Here is a 21,544-nt window from a genome sequence, read left to right as displayed (position 1 = left end):
AATAAAAAACATAGAATTGTCGTTAAGAAATTTTTCAAAAATAGAAAAAATATTCAATAGATCAATAAATAAAATGAAAAAAAAATGCAAGCTAAAATCTTGCTTGAGTCTTGGCTTAAAAAATCGACACAAATTTGCGCGATAAATTATAAGAGATTTACGAATTCATATGTCAACAATAATATTTAACTATTTAAATAAATGTTTCATAATTCTCACATGGGGTCCCAATTTTGATACGATCTGAAAATGTTAGCCAAAAAATAAAACCAGTTTAATGTGCGTTAAAATCTAGTGAAATTTACATACATACATACAATATAGTCCAAGTATTATGTATTTAGTTGTTGGTCCATTTTTTGAGCATATATATACGAATTATACGAATACAACATATACATTAACATACATACATACATACATATATATATATATGTCCAGTAAGGAAAGCACAGTTCAGACTACTCTTTAAATTCCATATAAAAATGGTGTTTTAATCAATTAATAAGGTAGTTTGTATTCATCAGCGTTATAGAAAGCATAAACATGGCGTTTGTTTGTGTGTGTGTGTTGTAAGTGTATGTGTGTGTGTGTATTAAGTTGTCTCCCGTGGAGTCAATGAAACGTACAATAAAGCAGCATATGAAATATATATATATATATATATATATATGTGTGCAATATATATATAAATATATATATTCACTTATATATGTGTGTTCAATCGTAAACAAACTAAAAAATTTAAAACTAGATTTCTTATAGTTTATAGCCATTCAGTCAGCCACAGCATCCGCTTGAGCTGCACAGCTGAGCAGCTGCTCCAATTTCGTACAGGTTTACCTATATATTTATATGTGTGTATAAATACATATACATATATATATATAGAGCACAGCGCAGTCGCCGCTCTCTCTCTCTCTCGCTTTCTCTCAGTCGCCGCCTCGCTCTCGGGTTTTGCTGTCGACGTCGCTGCTGTTGCCTGCCAATTGGAGCGCATTGATAAGACACGGAAATTGAGTGAGCTTTAGCTTTAGCACTCACCCACTAAGGCGAAAGGCTCCGAGTCGCTGCTGGCGGGCCAATCAATGTCCGGCATGGCCGGCCATTCAATATCATCCGCCGTATCCCAGTCGACGGCACGCGACTGACTTATCTCGAATAGCGCCGGCGTGGACAGCCTGAGCACGTCCTGCCGCAGCTGCTGTTGCAGCTGCTCAAAGCTGTCATGCGTCTTGCACAGAAAACAAACGGCCAGCGAGGGATCCATTGCGCCAAAGTTCAAGCGTGCCGCATACTTTTGATGATAGCTCTCGTCCAGCTCTTTCTCGGCCGTTGTGGTCTTTTGGGCCACTGCGCCAGCTCGCTGCGTTGTATGCGGATCCAAATATAGCACCTCATCGTCCACGTAGCCCAGAAAGTAGAGCGCCTGATTGGGCCGGCCGCCAATCATGCCGCAGCTGCTGCTCAGCTCCAAGCAGCGCTTCAGGGCGGGTATATAAATGGGATTAATTTCGGTAATGCCCAGACGCAGCGGCACAATCAGTAGCAATGGCTTCCAGGTGGCTTCGTTGGAATTCTGGCAACAGGTGTCTATAAAGAAACGTCACTTCAGTAAAGCCTCCCCATGCCTTTAGGTCTCTACTTACATATATCATCCAGCACCACGGTGCTATCCATGGCTACGTGCACGACCAGCGAGCTCCAGTCGTCAAAGCGCACGAGGATTCTGTGAAGAAGCAGAGGCAGAAGCATTAAGGAATTAGCTGTCAGTCAGTCCCGCAGTCTTGCGTATATGCTCAATGTCTTGGCTTATCAATCACTCACTTGAGTATTTGGGCAACTGTGTTGGGTCCGAGCCACTCGCCCACAGCTTTGTTTTGCGACTCGCCCATTAAGGCAATTTGATGTATTGAATAATAACTTTTGCGCGTATCCTCGAATCGATTGACGATTTTCAGGTAGGTGGCATCCCGGCAGTCGGGCGTCCAGAACCAATCGCGACCCAGATGCAGTTCGATTAAGGCTTGGGCCAGCACCATTTGGCCGCAGCGCAACATGCAGCCCCAGCCCTTGTCGCTGGTCAGTTGCACCTCGCCCAGGGGCACAAATCCATGACGATACGTGCACCACAGGCGAGATTGGATATCACGTCTAATGGGCTCCAGTTCTAGAGATGGGGAAAAGGCAGATTTATAGTATCATATATAGCTGTACAGCAGTCGTGGCTGCTGGTGGAAGCGTGTCTTCGCTCATATTGCATATGCGTCTCACCTTGTATGGCGTTGTAGCGCTTGCCCAGTAGCCAAACATCTGTATTGCGTTTTGGTATATCATCCAACTCGCCAACTGCGCCGCCCACGGCGCCAGCCAAGACGCTATCCGGGCCGAGGTAAGCTTCGAATACGCTGTCCATGCCGCGAATTAACTGTGCGTACAGGCTAACCAGCATTCACGCCCTGCGCCCTGACCGCCGTTCCGCTTCTGCCGCAGTCGCTGACCAAATGACGTTGTGTTTTTTCAGCTTTGTCTTTGCTTTGGCTAATGCTGTTGCCAGGGCTGCTGCAAATGCTATTGTTTTTGCTGTAGTTGCTGGCAGTGTAATTGTTATTGTTTATTGTAAGCTAATCGCTTAATTGTTTTTGTCCCGTCTGATATTCGCAGCAACTGTTTTTCTTGGCTAGCTTTTTTTTGTGTGTGTTCTGATTACAACGATAACAAAACTGTGCTCGCAGCGTCGTCAGCTGCGCAGTCGACGCGTTGGCGTTATGCTGGTATGACATGCAGCTGTTTGCATGCCTACATCGGTTAAGCATTTTCTGTTAATTTCTTTTGTACAATTAAATTTGAATTAATTTCAATTTTAATTTAGGCAGTATTGAAATTAGCTAGTTAAATTATATTGTTTCTGGATCCTATGCACTTCACTTTTAATAATTGTAAGTAAGTGTCATCCAGTTAACAGTGCTGTTACTAAACAGCCGATATATTGCTCTGTTGCTTTTCGATAAATTTAATCGTTGAATCTCCTGGCTGTGGCGCGTGAACTTGAAAGTTTAAGCAAACATTTTTATAATTGTATAACCATTGGAGCCGATAAATTCTTGTATTTACTTTTCCGCTGCATTTAGCTATTTGGAATACTGTATACTTTGAGATTCATAGATTCGTTGCAGCTTTTGAGCACTGTCGCTTCCACATAAAATTGTAAACAATTTACACAGAATTAGCCAATGTTGGTAAACGCGTTTGAATCAGGCGCGTAAATTTCAAAATGTAATGTACAAAATTTTGTTCAATATTTATACTTTTAATACACAGAATTTGTTATTTAAATCGAAAAACTCGTCTTCATCGTTGTCAGTTTTGGCCAACATTTCTTCATTAGGATCTGCTGTCTCCGTTTCAGCTGCCGCTTTGCGTGCCGCTTGACGTTGCTTCTTCAGGCGTTTCTTTTCCACCGCCTTGGCTGCTGCGTGGTCCGCCTCAGACTGCAGTTTCCAGCTCGGCACGAAGGGCGCACACCAATCAAACAGATAGCAATAGAAGTCGAACATGAGACGCGAATCCGCCAGCAGAAAGTGCTCGACGTGGTAACGCACATCGATACGATTGCGCAGCAAATCGTAAAGATTATAGATGAAGGCGCCGCAGTAGAGACGATTCATGCGCGGACTACTTAGGGGTTGATCCAGCAGCGCATTGAGTCCATTCAGCTGGTAGACCACCGACTGGAACTCGGCAAATGAATGCAGTACGGTCGTCGAGTACGAATCGTATTTCTTTTTGAAAATCTCCTGCATGTGAAAATGTGGCAGCAGCTTCTCCTGCACCAAGAAGCAATCAGACTTCGGCACATGCGACATGCGCTCCGGCACAGTCAGCTCGAGCAGGGCGGGCTTAACGCCACGCTTAACCCCCTCGGTTGCCTCCAAGTCGCGCTTCGCACGCTCTTGCTTGAGGATCTTGCCAAAGCGTTGCTGAAACTCCTTGGGATCCCGCTCGGCTGGGATGGTCACGTCCACGGTGCGCACTACAACCAGACAGATGAGCAGCGCATGCAAATGGAGCATATCACAGTGCTCCGATCTGTGCAGCCAGTAGACAATGGCCAGGAAGTAAAGTTGCAAATCCGAGGGCAGCAACTCCAGTTGCTCGAACAATTGCGGCACATTGGCATGTGGCACAAATGCCTCGAAGACGGCGCGTAGATGAATTGCATCCGGATTGGAGGGCTCGAATGGATGAGCAGGTGCTTTCTCAATGGGCTGGCGATAATAGCGTACATTCGTCACGCGCAGCGCACGCGTTAGATACGTATACTCAATGGATACGGGCTGCCCTTGGTCATCCAGTTGGCGCTCCGCCTCAGCGCCCGCCACATGATGCAACAGGGCGAAGGTGTAGTTGAGTATGGGCAGAGCCAAAGCATTCGCATCATGGTAGGGGAAATGCTCGATTTGCGGATTGTTGATGTATTTGCGCAGGTGCAGCAGATCCACAAAGTAGCGAGAGAGATGGGCGGGATAGAGCTTGTCGAGAAACCATTGTGGAAACAGCAGCGTTTTATCTTCTATTGTATCGTCCACATCCCCCTCTTCCTCCTCCTCCTCCTGATCTTCTTCATCATCTTGTTCTTGCTGTAACTCCGTTTCTTGTACATCATCTGGTTGCTGCACCTCCTCTTCCGCTTCCTCCGAACTTTCCTCTGCTAGATTATTTTCATGCTCTGTTTCGCTTAGTGCTTCCTCCTCCTCATCTTCTGGCTCGCTGGCTGGCTCAATGGTCGGAAAGACATCCTCGTAGTGCTTGTCAAAGAAGTCGTAGGCGTGGCAGATTTCATTCGAATAGCCAGATATGGCTGCCTGCACTTGGGATACCAACGAATCGCGTTGTGACTGTATGGTTATAGACGGAGAGTTTGTTAGCTTTAGGATTACATTTAATACTAATCTATAAGTCTAGCCTTAGATCTTCAGTTACGCTTTACATGCAGCAGCTAGTCTCCGCTTTTAAATTCACCTTTTTCAGCCTGGATAACACCTTGGCGAGCGCCGATTCGGCTGTCTGATCGCGCAGCCATTGCAGAATAATGCGAATGCGTCGCTGTTGCTTCTGGAGCTTGCGACTGCGACCCGCTTTGCCCATGCCCACGGCAAAGAAGTTGCTAAACGCCGAGCTGCAAGGGTAAACAAATTGGAATTAGAATGGATTCCGATCAGATAAGAGATCTAAGCTCAAGGACAAACCGTGCTATATAATCATTGCCCAGCAGAGCTGCGAAGAGAGGCAGCTTCTCGGCGCTGAGTGCGCCACGGCCACACAAGTGCTCCACGCGATAGATGCAGCAATCTAAATATTTATAGGTCTTAAAGGATTTCTCCGATTTCGCTGTGGCATTTGTCGTCGTTATTCCGGAGACGATTTTGTGCGCCTTGGTGCGTTTCTCCACGTGCTTGACCTCATTACGGCGCAAACTGCGATCGAGTGGCTTCTCCCTTTTCCGCTTTGTGAGCACCTTCACCGTCAGCGTAATCAATGGAATATACTTGACATTGTGTATATAGAAATCGGAGTCGTAGGAGAGCACGGGGCAGTTGAGTTTGCGAGCGAGTGCGGCCAGTTCGTCATCGGCCTCAAAGACGCAACGCATGACGGGCACGCCACAGTCCCGCACAGCGTCCACGAACACCTCCTTCAGGTGCAGCGGAAAGAGCGTAATCGAATCGCATGGATTTATCTTCTTTATCACGGCAATTTTTCCTCTTAGCCTTTTGCTAACTGTGCGCAATTTGCGCTCCTCATATCCGCCGTCCATTAGAACGTACGCGCGTATATCGCACTCGGCGAGCACATGGAAGAACTGCAGCACAGCTCTATAGAAATCATCGTAATCCCCGCCAAAGGCCGAGTAGCTGCCGGTGACATCTTTGTAGAGATTGCAGGCCAGGTTGTCGCCATCGATGACCAGAGCGGTGTTGTGCAGCTCGTACGGCTTTAGGTAGATCTCGGCGCGCTGCGCGATGTAGCTGGTTAAGCCACGAACACCCATTGTTTATAGTTATTTAAACAAAACAAAGCGCGTGTTGAAAACACATGTTATCACAGTAATATGAAAAATGCTGCCCCTAAATATGAATGTGGCTGCCTGTTGCAGGTCTGTTAAAAATAATACTAAAAATACGTTTCTTTAATATTTACTGTTAAAACGTATCCGCCTGTTGCAGTCTGTTAATAGTACAAGACATGAACCATTTTTTGTGCAGAAATAAAGTTAGCCTTAGCTTAGTAAGGTTTTCGGCATTTTTTGCTTTGATTATGTGCAATATTTTCCCAAGCTTCAAATAGTAACCCAAGCTGGAAGCAACTGACCAATTCGTCCGCGCCCTCACTGTTCAATAGGGATCACTTATGGGCAGCACTTGCGCACTTCTGTTAACGCAAAATGGAACATGTTAACGCATTACCTTGCGCACATTTGTTTTGGTATTTTGCGGTGTGCGGTTTACATTTTAATGTTAGCCACTGACAGCCACACTGCACTCAGACTGTCGCTGTCAAGCAGATAAAACGCTTGTCTTTCGTTCGTAACGTAACGCGTAACGCGAGTGGGTTTTGTGGCACAGTGAAAAAATCCGCAGCAGCAATTAAAAATCGAAATCAAATGCAACACGCAAACGAAAAAAGCGAACTAAAAAAAACCAAATAACAAATAAAATTGTAAATTCATATGAGCGGCACGTTATGTGCAATTGACGTGTAATCTCGAGTGCCTTTCCAAATGCGAGCAGCGCGTGCATATATACGGGTTCCGTTCGTTCCGCAGCGTATCGTATTTAGCTCTTGCTTTTGCCCACTTTACGTTTCGTGTGTGTGTGTTGTTTTTGTATGCTTGTTCAACGTAAAACAGCAGCAGCAGCAGCAGCGACGGCGTCGGCAGCGCTGGCACAGGTAGACAACGTCTAAGACATCATAAAACGATGAAAAATTGAATAAAGCCAGCAAAAAAAAAAAAACAAAATAAATAAAAATTTAATGCTTAATAGCGAAAAGTATAGAATAAGAATTTCGACTGCGAGAAGCGCATTAACAACAACAGCAACAACAACACTCATTTTTTTCGTGTTAATTACTTTTGTGCGTCTTTGCTTTACGGTCGCATTCATTTCATATACTAGTATTATTTTTTTCTTGGATTTTCTTCAACAACAGCAGCCGCAGCCGCAGCCACAGCCACAGTCGCCAGACAAACAGACAAAATTCAACAATAACAACAACATCGGCAGCCGCAGCCACTGCTCTCGCCCCCATGGGTGTGAGCGAGCGCGCAGATCATTTATACGTATCGTAAACGTATCGTGAATGAATATTCTGTCTATGTATGTCTGCAGCGCCGGAGAGCGAAAGAGAAAGAGCGCGCGGTGCGTTGCGTTGCGTACATGTTTCAGTGTGTGTGCGTGCCCGTGTGTGTGTGTTTGTGTGTGGGAGCCAAAGCATTTATAATAAATAAATTGTGTGGCTACTCCCAAAGCAAATAAATAATTATGTTGCATCAAAGAAAAACGGCAAAAGCGTAACAAAAGTGTGAAAAATCGGCAACTCAACACACAAAAATTAAAAAAAAGAAAGAAAAGTAAATAAATAAAAAAGGAAAATACGAGTTTCAAACACTCGCACGACTTAAGAGCATTATCCAAAAGCTCTCAAGTGGTTCACTCTTTCACGCTCCATACGTCATATTCGCGAGTGAGTGTATTCGTACGTGTTTATGGAATTTTGACAATTTCGTGTGTTGTCAGTCGAAAGTTTTTTTTCGTTGTTGTTGTCTTCGATCGTTTTGTCAACGCAACGGGAAGCTGCTGTGTTGGAATACGCGCTCACTGTGTGAGAGAGGCTCTCCCGAAAGCAAAAAAGGTGCGTATTACACTATTACAGTTATTACTTATTTGCTATGGCTCAATTATGTTGCTGGAAGTCAGTTAGTTGGATGGTATTCTAGGAACTAGCTGGAAGCTACGGGGCGTCTACACGCTCACGTTTCCTGTCATTTGCACATTTTCACACGTCCTTGCACCGTCGACAATTGCAATTTTTTTCCTTCCTTCTTTCGACAAGTTGCATTTCCCACGCCTGCCACACAGACACACACGCACACATGACCACTAGTCGAAGCAGGTAGCAAGGGAAAAAATTTCCCGCATTACCAAAATTGAACAAATTTTTGTTGAATGCCACCATAGGTGGGCGAGAGAAATGGAAAAATCAGACACACATACACACACGCACACTCACACACATGTGAAAATGCGCAAAAATTAGCCACCCGCAGCTTCCAGCAGAAAAATATGAATAAGCATATGATAAATAAATAATGATGATGATCATTCCAATGGGACTGAGAATGCTGCAATTTGGCACAATTCGACGCCAGAGGGCGCTGGCGCGGCTGCTGCTGTTTTGCATTAATCAAGCTAAATTGATTTGCCGCTGGCTGCCAAATGGCGTTTTGGCAGCATTATGCAATTTTCTTTTTTGCCATTGTCCAGGCACTTTGGCAAGTGGATTATTGAGCACAAAAGTTCATGGGGTGCAGGCTTCGCCTCCCCACCTCACCTCCATCCCTCGTTTCGACTGGAAGTGGAGTTTAAGTTTTACTGTTGCGACAGCTGCTGTTTGTTTGCTCTCTGATTTTATGCATTTTGCTGCATACAATAAAAAGAGCATAAAATGCTCACACACACACACGCACACATGCTCATGAACGGTGACAGCTGCACAGATCTTGCGCTGTATCTAAGTGTGTGTGTGTATGTGTGGTTGTGTGTGCGTCTCAAATGACACTTGCCGACTGCATTGGAAAGCGGTGTTTGTCGCCGTCTGCACATTTTTCTATAGAATTTCCTAGTAGGAAGTGCAGTAACAACAACAAGAACTAGCAGCGTGGCAGGCAGCACTTGACAATTGTCTTAGGCACAGCACTGTTGTCTCGCTCTCGCACACCTGCCGCCGCCCCTGAAGGCAAGAGAGCAACTATCCTAAGTACATACGTATACGAGTTTGAATGTGTGTGTGTGTGAGTGTGTAGGTGCTGGTTTCTTCCTGGTAGTTAGTGCATGCCCTGTACTTGATCAAAGTTGTAACAGAAGGGGTATATTGGAGTTGGTCAAATATAATATAAAAACGTTTAAAAGTTCACATTTTTGTATAAATATTATATATATCTACATTACAAGAAATTGATACTTGTTCCAGGGTATATGCAGGCATAGCAGTTGTTATGCTTTGTCTATACTCCAGTTATTTTATGCACGCAATTATTCAATTGTCTCTGATTAAATGTGCAAATTTGTCTAATGTTTTTCTGGTTCTTTCGCTGATTACACGGAAGTTGCCGTTTAAAGCTGCAACTAATTTGTCGGCCATTTGTAATTTGTCACCGATCTCGCTATGTCTCCCTCTTCCTCTCCCACTGCCTCTCTACACTTTCTCAATTACTCACTCATCCGCTGTCAGAAAGACGTGAGCTTTTGAACGATTATGTATGTCTTTGTCTGTGTATGCGTTTACAGTTATTGCAACACCGAATAGCTCCCCCTCCGCCTGTCAGCCACGTTTTGACCTACAAGTTGGCTTAATTATATTACCGACGCGCGCATTTCCTGTCCGATTTACTGTTTAGATATGTTTTCGGTATTGAGCAAGGCGGCGCACAGCTAATAATAATAAAGAACCAAAATTAACTCCAAAAAAAAAAGGAAAAAAAAAAAAACAGAAAAGCTTGCAAACATTTTCGAATTTCCACTCGAAAATGCAGCAACAATAAAATTTGAAATTATTTCCTTTCACAAGCTCCACATAGCAGCAGCAAAGCAAAGAACAAAAATAACACCACAAAAAAAAAAAAAGATTTTAAAATAAAACTCGAGAAGCAAAAGCAGCGGCGTCGGCAGCGACTTGTCGGCAACTTTGTTGTTGTAGTTGTTGCTGCGGGTGTAAGCACGTGCAACAACAGAGGCGATAGAACGTAGGAAAAGAAAAAATGAGCAAACTATTAATAAACAATTTGCATTGAACCCGTTCTTGCTGTCCCTCTCGCGCTATGCCTATCTCGCTCTTTCTTTTTGCTCATACTATGCTCTCGCATTTCAAACCGGAACCTAATTGGATTTGTGAATGAAACGCGGCGACCTTGCCCGTTTACGTCGAGCTTACGTTTTGCATTGATCGTCGATCAATTGAAAGCTCAGCCGGAATTCAACATTGATTGATGAGAGACGCTTACGTACTGCGCTCACGTTACGTTATACAGTGGACGCTATTTGATTGGAACGTTTTAGTATAAGATGAGAGGCGTTTTTACTATGAAAATGTAAATTCATGAAAGAACCATCAGGAATTTTGCCTTAAATGAAATGCATTGAAAACGCAGTTATTAATTTTATTTTAATAATTATAATATTTAAGATTTCAACTTTTCGATTGATCACTGTATTTGCTTGCCTTTGCATTGCTCTCCTTGACTCGCTCTCTTTCTCTCTCTCTCTTTCTTTTCTGTCGTATACTTGTGTGTGTGGGTGCGCCTTTGCTTTCAGCTTTGTAATTTCGCAAATGTTTGCCGCTAATAAATCATGTGTCCCTTGTTAGCTGATTGTAAATTGTTCGCCCAATGCGAGTTTGAGTGTTTGTTTTTTTTTTCTATTCTTTTTTTTCGATTTGGCCTCCAGTGTTTTGGCTATTTATGCGGCGTTTAGCTACCGTGCGCTTACGTCATTTGCATGCCGTATACGTAAATGTATTTGTGTGCTTGTGTTCGTATTCATATTCGTACATACTTGGCCATGTTTTACAGTTGTCAATCGGCTGCTGCTGCGTCTGCGGCTGTGGCTGCTGCTGCTCTTGCTGCTGCTGCTGCTGCTCTGTCTACTTTAGTGGGCTAAAACACATTCAGCGCGCGTCAACACAAAATATTGAAAGTAGGTAATGCGACAACAACAACAATAATAATTATATCTGAGTCATCAGTTTTCTGCTTTCAATAAATGCCAAAAGTTTTTAGTACATGACCAAAATATTCATAAATAGTTCAACATAAAAAATATATTGATATGATTTAAGATTGCTTTTGCTTACATATAAGAAAACCATGCTTGGGAAATTTGCCAAAACAGAAACATTAAAGAAAATTATGATTTGAGGGTGTCATACAAGTTTTATTTATTAACATAAATAATACATTTGAAATGTGTTTAGAAATCAGTCTTATTTGTGGGTTAGCTTGCACAAATCATTTAACTGTTTGTCAATGTTAGCTCACACTTTTCTAGCTATAATTTATATTCAAATTTATCTCCATCTCTCAGCTGAGAGATGTTCAAAAATAGTATTTCTTTAATTTTGTTGCCGTGCGCATAATTCGCGAGAATTTTCACTTTTGTCTAGACAATTTTAATAATGCAATAAATTTGTTATGAATTGCCTCGTTAATTGAATATAATGTAGATATTTGTTTTGATTCGCTTACTTTAAGCGCTGCGAATAACTCATGAAACAATCGCGAATGGAACCATGAATGAGGCCATACAATAAACAAACGACTCGATAAGTAGAGCTATACATATACATGTATATAATAGTATATATATGTGTATATATAGATGTACTTAGCAATTGTTTTCCTGTTGCATAATATTTTCTTATGTACAATAGTTTTATAGTTCTTTAACAGTTGCGCCTTATCAAGATAGATTATTTCTTAGCCACACCTATTTGAACTCGGCTATGAATGAACTTAAACTGACGAAATTTTCCTATAGCTCCTTTTTATGGATATAAAAAAAATTGATCAAAATCGACGCGAACAGCAAACCATATCTTATAGCTGCCATAGGAGCTGTTGGACTAATATAATATATATTTATGAAAAGACAAGAAAAGTCTAATTACACTTGCATATCTGATTATATATTTTTGTTCTCTTCTACAAATTAATACTAATTTTCTGATGCATATAAGAAAAATGAAAGTTTATTCTATATTTGGTTGCTTAGACCTAAGCGAACTCAGTTTTAGTGAACCTAACTTGATAAAATGTGGTATAGCGGTTTTTTATAGCTACAAGAAAAACAAATGTTCCAATCAGTTCAATCAGCTGACCACTTTATATCGTTACCATATAATACTATGACTAAAAGCACAGCATTCATGGATAAAATTGAAATTTGCTTTATGTATGTCTGCAAGGGTATTCAATTAACGACGTACCACAAAAATAAACTTTTCTTCAATTTTATTATATGCTGATCTTGTGCTCTGTGACGTCACGTGTGTGTTTATAAATTCAACATTTTGTTTTTTTTTTGGCAATATGTTTCAGTTTGGGCACTTTCTTTTCATTTTAGCTAATTTAAAGTAATTAACATTTGATTGGGATAGCCCGAAACAGGGAACTAAAACTATCGCGCGCTGTCCAAATACTGTTAAGATTAAATTTTAACTAATTAAACACTGTCAATGAAACTTTTCGTGTTGTTCTTTAAATTGAAGGCTGATTAATAGAACCCGCACTTCATGCCAAGTGCTTTCAAGTTTTAACCAAGTTATTTCGAGGCAATGCCCTTGTCCATAATCTTATCAGGATTTCTGTCTATACGAATGCCTGGCCTAACGAGGTGGGTCAACAAGTCAATACAAATATCTATCACATATATGGGGACTGTGTGTGTGGTAAAAAAAAGAGAAAGAAAAGAAAAATACTTGCCAGTGAGCGGGCCCTGAATTCCCACAGTTCATAAAAAAATTCGTCAGCTCACTCTCTAAGTGAATCATTAAACAAATTACAAATTCGTAAGCCAGTTATAAAAATAGCTTCAAACAGAATTAGAAGTAAAAAGAATTTCAACAAAATAGGCAAACAAAATGTTGTACATGTCCATCAATGTGGAACTGTAAATATTGGCGCAGCTACGAATGAGTCCAACCCACCCACAGTCGACCGTCACAGTCACAGTCGCAGTCAGTCATCAAGAGTATTGGAGGCGTTCGGTTTAGTTAAGATATTTCCTATGAATAAGTCATACCTTTTATAGTTTACAGCTAACGCATTGCACAATTTGTTTGTGTTATTTCAATTTGGCCCAAGCAATGCGAGTGTTCTTCATCGTCGACTACACATAAAGCCACAGGCGTTTTTCACTCTATCTAAATAATACCCGGAATAAAAATAGTTTATATATGATATAGAGGGCAATAATTATTGAAAATTCCTTACATTTTTTAAATAGACACTTGCTTTCTTTTTAAGAAAAACTATATTTATTTGAATATTCGTTATCTATAGCTGTCTATAACGATATATTCATAGTTCAGATTCATAGTTCGTATATAATATAAACCTATATTGACACTAACCCTCTTTAGCTTCTGGCTTAAATATGAAAGCTGCACAGTATCATAGTATTTCATCATAGGCAGTAATATTTTGTTTTGAATTTCGATAAATATCGATTCAGGCGCAGTATAATAGTTTTGGTATAAATCGAATTTGACAGTTCCAGTTTTTTCTATGGCAACGTCCTCTGGTGTAAATAACAAAACTACACAGCTTTATAGTATTTCATCACATTTAAAAATTGAATTCCGATCTTATATATTAACTTTCAGTCAGCTTCATTGATGGTTCTTCTGCTTAATCAGTTTATCCCTTTATTTCAACTTCTAAATATGATAATACATAAACTAAGTAGAATTTTTCCTCTGTAAAATATTTTTAAATGTGGTTTTTTAGTAATTTTTATTAAAAAGAATTCTTTACTCTCTTTAAGTCTCCCTTTATATTATTTTTAGATGACTATCGTTTACCGTTCATTGCGCATCGTATATGTATCTGTCTATCGATAATAGATGCTTTCTTATTCAAATACTTTTCGTACCACCCTCGTTTGTGCAGCCTGTTTACAAACAATATCTGAAGACCGATCTTGCCCCACAAAACTCTTGCAGTTAGCCGATTGTGTAAACAAGCAACAAAACAGTTTCGTCTCTGTGCATCTTACTCTTCCTCCACTTCTTTATCTCGTCTCGTATTGCAGTTATTTTGATTGATATAAACGCATGGTGATTTGTCTGGTGTAAACATACTTACATAAATATATATATATATATACATATACATATATATATATGTGTATATATATTATGTATATATAATTCCCAGACACTTTTCTACCTTCTGGCCTGTGGTTGCGTTTTGTCCTAAACCAGTTTATCGCCTCCCCCTCCCACTTTCCTATACCACAAAAACAACAACAAAAATTGCGTTTGCCCAAAAACCACACGAAGAGTGAAAAACCACAATAAGAATTCCCATAATTATAACGAAAAAAAAAAACGAAATGATATCTCCAAGCGTCACATTCGTCAGTTCCACAAACACGAAGAAGAAGAAGACCAAGCAGAAGTAACCCAAGAAATGGGAAGATGGGGAAGAATGGGAAGAGAATCAAAAAGTGCCTTTGAAATTTAAACTTTTGTGGTTACAAGTTTTCTAGACCACAAAACTTCTCAACCGAAAGCTAAAGTTCCAAAACAAAAACAAGAAGAGGAAGAAAAGGTGTGTGTGTGTCTATCTGTCTGTCTCTCTCTCTCTAACTTACTCTCTTCCCCGTTTCTGAATGGAAACGTAACCAAGTCGGAAGAAACAGTCAAAAACAGACAACGCAAAAGTTTTCTCAGCTTTTTTTCTTTTCTGTTGTATTTTCTTCTTTAACAACTTCCCAAGATGGATAAGAATTAAAGGCGGGCAGCCCCAGCAGCAGCAGCAGCTGTAGGCTTGATGGGCGGCAGGTGTGAGGGGGGCGTGACAGTAGTAGTGTGTGGATCAAATCAAGTTTACAAAGATAACAGAACATGTTTGAGGCGCAGCGTGAGCGACTAACAGATGCCCTCTATAATGAGTAAGAAGTAGACTTGACGGGTTATATAGAAAGTTATCGAGAGTATATATAGTATTCGAATAGTAAAAACTAATAGATAAAGATAATAGTAGAAGTAGAGCAGCTTTAGAAGATATTAGAAAATGTGAGAAAATATTAGAAAAATAATAAAAATATGTAGAAACAAAAGTATAAAATAGAAGAAAATATGATCTACTCGATTAACTCTTACACACAGTGAGAGCTTGTCAAACCTTTTCGAACCATTTCACATTTACAGGGTATTTAAATACAAACAAACGTCCATTCATTTAAAACACAACCCTGACAATGACAAAGCACAAAAACTGCGACATTTAAATCGAGCTAAAAGACAAAAAAAAAAAGAAGAAATAGTTAAGAGGTGCTGGAAGATAGTTAAAAGGTGCTGTTTGTTAAGCCGGGCATCGCCCGTTGATGGTTTAGTCGAGAGTGCTTGAGAGAATGTGCCGTTAGTACAGTTGAATCAATTAAAACGTAGAGCTTGCCACCATTTTGCTGTCAACCTTTTCAATTACAAAAGGCAACGGTTAAGGGGGCAGGGGTGCAGGAAGGTGGTGCTGGACGGTTCTTTGAAACATGTCATGGCTAGCAGTTTGGACCCAAATTACCGCAGCTCAATCATTTGAGCCGCTGTCTGCGGCTCGCACCTGAGGATGAGTTTTTGTATTTGTTGTTTGTGGCATAATTTGTTCGGCTTCCTGCAACAAGCCGCTGCACATGCGCCGCTTGGCTACACACATATACACACACTTAGACACTTTCTGCTTGCAACAGGAGCAGCCAGTTGGTTACACTTTCGGGTTCAATGCGCTCCACGCGCTTCTCTGCTGTGGCATGCCACAATAACAAAAACAATTGATGAAACCAAAATCATCACGCCACAGGGCAAAAATATATTTGGCAAATTAAGGTGCCGCCCGGTGGCAGCCACGACCAGGATCGTTGCATGCCACACACACACACACACACAATATCAGGCAACCACTAATTACACCCACGCCACAACTTGACCCAAAGCTGGTTGAAAAATAAAGCAACGCACGTGCCGCGGATTTGCCGCCACAACGCGAGCGGGTTAGTCAAACAAAATGGTTGCAAAAACTTTCGTATTCAATGGCAATTCAAACTGTTGTATACCCTGTAAATATATAATATATTTATGTAAATTTATACATATTTATTTATGTTTAAAAATACAAAAAAATATTTTAATGTAAATAAAAATAGTATATTTAAAAAAATAAAATTGAGTGCTGAAAATGTTTTTGGATATGCTGAAATATTTTAAATATAAATAAAAATAGTATATTTAAAAAAATGTTATGGATGTTCTTTATATTAATTAAAATTATTAAAATAATGTTAAATTTTTTATTGTCATATTTTTTATATTTCGTATCTTAAGAAACTAATATATTTATATTTCTATCATTCAAGAATTTAATATTTCGTATTTCACTTTTACCTGAGAATATTTTTATATTATTTTTTCTAAAATTAATTAAATTAAATTTTAGCTTGTTATTAGTCATCCAGTATATTCTCATCAGAGTGACTCGGCCCATTGCCCTTTATTTTATAGGGTATACAAAAAGTTTGCTGCCATTTGAGGCGCTTTGTTGTAATCCGCATATAAAACCGTTTTATATTTTCTCAGACTTTTATGCGAATTTCGCAGTCATGCTTTTAGTTATTGTTGGGTTTTTTGTTATTTTCTTAATGTTTCGCACACGTTAGCGTTTAAAAAGAAGACGGCAAAGAGGTCACACACCTTCCTTTCTGCGTGTGTGTGTGTTCCATTGCCAAACTGTTCCCTCAACCCTCACACTGATTTGCACATTAACTAACCCCAACAAAAAAACGAACTTAAATGTATCAACGTTGAGGATGAGCCTGGCAGAGTATAAGCCCGAACCCCCGATCGATTGAACAGGGCAGGACTCTAAAGCGCAGGTGCATTGTCATCGTTTAACCCTCTGCTTCAATTTCAATTTCGTAAATTGAGTTTGTATTACGATTTATTGACAAAATCGTTGGCGACCACGACGACGACGACTTCTGCACTTTGCTAACTGACATTTATTGCCCTTTGGCTGCGTTGCTTAGCGCTTTAACGTATTATGTGAACAGTCGAAGTTAAAAAAATAATAAAATACAAACTGGAAGCACCGTTACAAGGCAACTCAATATTCAAAATGGCGCTCTGAGTACAGTTTTTAGATTTCTGAAATTTGCTTTCAATCAAAAAATAAATAAATTAACAAATACAAAAATAAAATATTACTAATGAAAAAAATATAAAAAATAAATGTAAATATAAAAACAAAACATAAAATACAAACAATAAAAATAACTTAAAAAACCATTGATATATATTAAATATTTTTGCCACAAACATTATTTTTATGATTTCATAAAACAATGATTTGATAAAAATATGTAGACAAAAAATAGCTTTATATAAATAGTTTATGCTTCCAAAATTAATTCTTTCGATAATCTTTCTTAGACACAAGATGCTAGAATAGAATTCGCAAGAATTGAAAATACTTAAAATAAATAGTTTGAAGAGCATATCAAAAACAAGAGATTAAAAATCAGACTAACAGCTGCTGTTGTTGCCAAACAACTCAGACAGTAGACATAGATATATTCACATAGCCAAATTTCTGACTAAACGTAATTTGAGCAATCCCTGAAAAAACTATGAGAAATCGTAAAACGAAATGTCATGCTAGATGAAAAGATCGAGAAAAAATTCCAAAAGTCTGGCAACAATGGCATACGCCACGTGAACGTGTTGCATACAAAAGCCAGATGCAGCCGCACACACACAGCCACTGACATTGAAAGGAATAACATATCCTCTGCAATCCTGTTGAAGGAAAAATTTCCACTTCAGTTTCCTCATGCATAAAAAGGAAAGAAAAACGTCTTCCGTTTGCTCAGCGAAAATAGCGACATGTGTTTGAAGCCCGAATCGGAGGCTGAGCTCAATCATTCCCCTTCTCGCTCGCTCACTTGGGGTGGCTACTCCTTCAGCATAATCTCAATTTTCATTTTTCACCTGCCCAAATGGCCCGCTTGCCCGCATGCACTTAGCCCTCTCAACAATCTGCTGCTGCCGCCGACGCTTATCAGCGGCAAAACGGCCAACTAAATAGCTACAAAAATGTGTACATGTATGTATGTGTGTGAATCTACACACTCGAACATGCTTGTTTTTTTTTTGTTTGAAAGGCAACAATTTGTCTATTATCTGGCCAGGCCAATTTTCCTATCAGGCTCTCTCGTTTACTCCATCTCGCCGTTGCTGAAGCTGATGCTGCCTTTTTGATAAATGTGCCTGGCCGACGTCTTCGTCGCTGGTAAATCCTCTCAAGCCTGATTAAGTGAACTATTATGCTCGCCCATTGCCTTTGCTCTTCTGTTCGTGCGCGCGCTCTCTCTGTCTCTTCTATTCTTTTTACCATTCGTCATGCATGTGTAGACACACAAGAAGCAGCAGCAGCAGCAGCAGCAGTCGCCGCTAACGCCGCAGTCAAACAGCGCAGCCATCAAATATTGTTTATGTTTTCAACAAATAGCACACATACGCATACGCACGCACACTCAATCACTCACTGACACAAAGAGCGGCACTACCAAGAGAGGGAGAGAGAGAGAGAGAGCATGTTGAGAGAGCGAACGCATTGGACACGCACATTGCACTCTTTCTAATCAGCCGAGCGAACGAGCGCTTGTTGCATTTGTACCTGCTTGACCTGCGCTGCAGTTGTTGTTATTATTATGCTCTGTCCCTGTCTCTTTCTCTTTCTGTCTTACTCTCCCGCTCGCACGTGTGTAGTTGTTGCATTTCGCTGCGCGCTGCTTGCTGCTCTTGATCCATTTCCATTTCTATTCATTTTGTGCGTGTTGCTCATTACGCGTCTCACCGACTTGTTTGGCATTTGTTTCACATGCTGCCGATGCTGCTGCTGCTGCTGCTGATATTGCTGCTGTTACTGCTGCTGTGTGACCAGCTTCATTGAGCTTTGCTTGGCTGCAGTCACGTCAATGCTACGTGATTTATGCTATTCTTTGTCGTTGTTGTGGTTGTTGTTGTTGTTGTTGCTCTTCAGCTGGGTGGTAAAATTAATATAACGTTCTTTTTCCCTGGAAATGAGCTACGCGCTGTGCAATCATTCAAACAATGTTGCTTTATACAGAGAAGACTTCAATTTAATTGCTACAGCAAGTTGCATAATTACAGATCAAATCAAGTTGTTGCAAAAACAAGCTGAAGAATGCTTATATTGGAATTAATTTATGATATATGATATTAAGATCTTAATCAAGTCTTGCTCAGGCTTTGCCTAGCAATTAGAATCTTGAACACATTTTAAAATGTACATATATGAAGTGGTCTTTCAGTCTGACATTAGCTCTAATTCCACGCCACAAATAACCTCTGACATGGATGCTAGAGTTCTCGAATACCTCGCCATTAGCTCGTAAATTGCTTGCAAATCTATTTTGTGCGCCAGTTTATGACGCAATTCGCAAATTGAATGGCCACACATTTTTATTGACTCGTCGGGCCCACCCACAGCTGTGTGTTTTGGCCATAACTTTCGCCCATCTGTGCCCATTTTTGTTGTAGAATGCGGCAAATTTTTGTGCTTTTTACTGGAATTTAGTTTGGCATGCAAACACGTCAACTTCTCATTAAGATAAGCGCAACCTGCTGGGTTTGATTTATAAGCTTGGGACTCTGAGGGCTCTGCACTTTGTCTAAGCTCTATGGCATGTGGCAAATCAGTTTGAACCACCAATTGCAGCGCATGTAAAATGCAACCGACAGCAACGTCGCCACCGCCGCCTGGCAACAAGGAATTTCACTTGCCTGCAGGCAACGTCTTGAAGTTCCGGTTCGCGGTTGACTCTTATTCCTTTTTTTTTTTTGGCACACGCCAGCTGTCGAGCCGAGAACTACGAGAACTGCCAACTGTCCGTTGTGCATATATATATATATATATATATATATATATATATATATATGTGTATATAGCATGCATATTTTACTGCCTCCTAGTCTATAACGTCCTATTCTAGACGTTCCACAACGTATGTCCCTTTTTGTAAACAAACACTGAGAGAAATGAAAGCGACAAGAGCAAGCAATAATAAATGAAAAAAATATATACATGAAAATTTAACAAAAAATTAATAACATTACAAAAATTTAAAAAAAATCTAAATAAAATATAAAACATTAAGAAATAAAGTTAAATATTTATAATAATATTTGTTTAATATTTATTTATTAAATTAAGTAAGATTGAAAGAAAAAGAAATTTTTTTTTAAACAAGCTTCTTAAAAACGTTTTGAATAATTTGTATTCTGCAATACATATATTTCAATATTGTTATTATTATTGCTATATATAACCTTTAGCTCAGCAATTCCATTCAGCCTTATATACATTTTTGGGCACATCTTTCAACACTTTTCTCCAAGTGTATATGCATGTATATAAAATGTTTCTTTTTGGTAATATATTGCCGACATGCTAAAGCAATAAAATAGCAGCGCAGTCGTAGACACATTTGCAAATTTTCAAGTGTAGGGGCGGAACGGGGGCGGGGCTGGGCGGAGCGGGGGCTTACCCTAGATTCCGACAAAGTCGTTGCTGGCAATTCGCCAGTCACTCGCGCTAATTTTAACTGCCAACAAATATATATACAAAAAAACAACTTGCTAAAATAACTGTTTTTTGTATCTGTTGTTGTTGTTTTCCATTTGCTGCACTCTTGTGCAACTCCTACAAAATGCGGCGACGCCTCCGGCAGAAACAATTAAACGACGCGTCGCCATCGTCGCCGCTCTGATAAACAAGGTAGATAACAAGTAGGGAAGCGAGGAGCAGCAGAAGATGCAGACGACCACACATAGGTAATGCCAGTTACCAGAGGTCTGTCGCTCTCCTCGCCCCCTCCTAACTGCAGGCAGGCAGCATATGCTACACACACATACCTCAGTTGCTACTTGGTTTCTTTTTTTTTTTTTTGTTACCGATAAATTTCTCGAAATACCTTCTTAACTTACCGTCGAGTGCAATTTTTTCATTAGCGTTTCGTTTGGCTCAGTTAGGTTTACATTTTTTTCTTGCATTTTTAATCATTTTTTTGGTAGGGTCTGTCCGAGGGTCAAGTACGAGTGCAAACGTCTACTAAATAATTGCCACAATCGGTAAATTTCAACAACTTTTTAGTGGTGACTGGTCAGGCACGAGGCGGACTTGATGAGTTGTTGAAATTAGCACAACAACATGTCCGATAAAGTGTTTAAAAATATAATTTTAAGTAATGGAAAGTTAAGTTTCTCAAATAAAATAATATTAACTAAAATAATAAAAGAAAATAAAATATATTCATCTAATATTACATATAAAATAATATTAATTATTAAATTAAAAGCCCACACAAGCTAAATATTATCTATATACATTTTATATAGCAAAACGATTTTCCTAGGCTTATACAAAAATTTTCACACTTGGTAATCTTTACTCCATTTGATTAGAATTCGC

The 21,544-nt window shown here is 39.9% G+C and overlaps 3 protein-coding genes across 3 annotated transcripts in view; 1 reads left to right on the top strand and 2 right to left on the bottom strand.

Moving 5' to 3' along the window:
- Positions 1-909: 909 nt before the first annotated feature.
- LOC111599111 (cysteine protease ATG4B) lies at positions 910-2,828 on the bottom strand. Its single transcript, XM_023314663.2, has 5 exons — positions 2,275-2,828; positions 1,828-2,170; positions 1,650-1,729; positions 1,045-1,593; positions 910-982 (listed from the first exon to the last, which is right to left on the bottom strand). The coding sequence occupies exons 1-5, from the start codon at positions 2,450-2,452 to the stop codon at positions 933-935; spliced, it is 1,200 nt and encodes a 399-aa protein (XP_023170431.2). The 5' UTR covers positions 2,453-2,828; the 3' UTR covers positions 910-932.
- Positions 2,829-3,299: 471 nt separating this feature from the next.
- Positions 3,300-6,350, bottom strand: LOC111599064 (protein asteroid). The gene is made up of 3 exons (XM_023314584.2): positions 5,250-6,350; positions 5,023-5,179; positions 3,300-4,898 (listed from the first exon to the last, which is right to left on the bottom strand). The coding sequence occupies exons 1-3, from the start codon at positions 6,050-6,052 to the stop codon at positions 3,303-3,305; spliced, it is 2,556 nt and encodes an 851-aa protein (XP_023170352.2). The 5' UTR covers positions 6,053-6,350; the 3' UTR covers positions 3,300-3,302.
- A 1,132-nt stretch (positions 6,351-7,482) lies between these two features.
- Positions 7,483-21,544, top strand: part of LOC111599065 (protein Star) — a 31,659-nt gene continuing 17,597 nt past the window's right edge. The window contains exon 1 of the mRNA XM_030224386.1: positions 7,483-7,914. The gene's annotated coding sequence lies outside the window, so the exon portion shown is untranslated. The remainder of the gene's footprint in view (positions 7,915-21,544) is intronic.

This window comes from Drosophila hydei, unplaced genomic scaffold (assembly GCF_003285905.1).
Source record: "Drosophila hydei strain 15085-1641.00,03,60 unplaced genomic scaffold, DhydRS2 tig00008114-arrow-pilon, whole genome shotgun sequence".
Lineage (NCBI taxonomy): Eukaryota > Metazoa > Arthropoda > Insecta > Diptera > Drosophilidae > Drosophila > Drosophila hydei.
The sequence above is the reverse complement of the archived record's forward strand: the minus strand, read 5'-3'. Positions and strand labels throughout refer to the sequence as shown.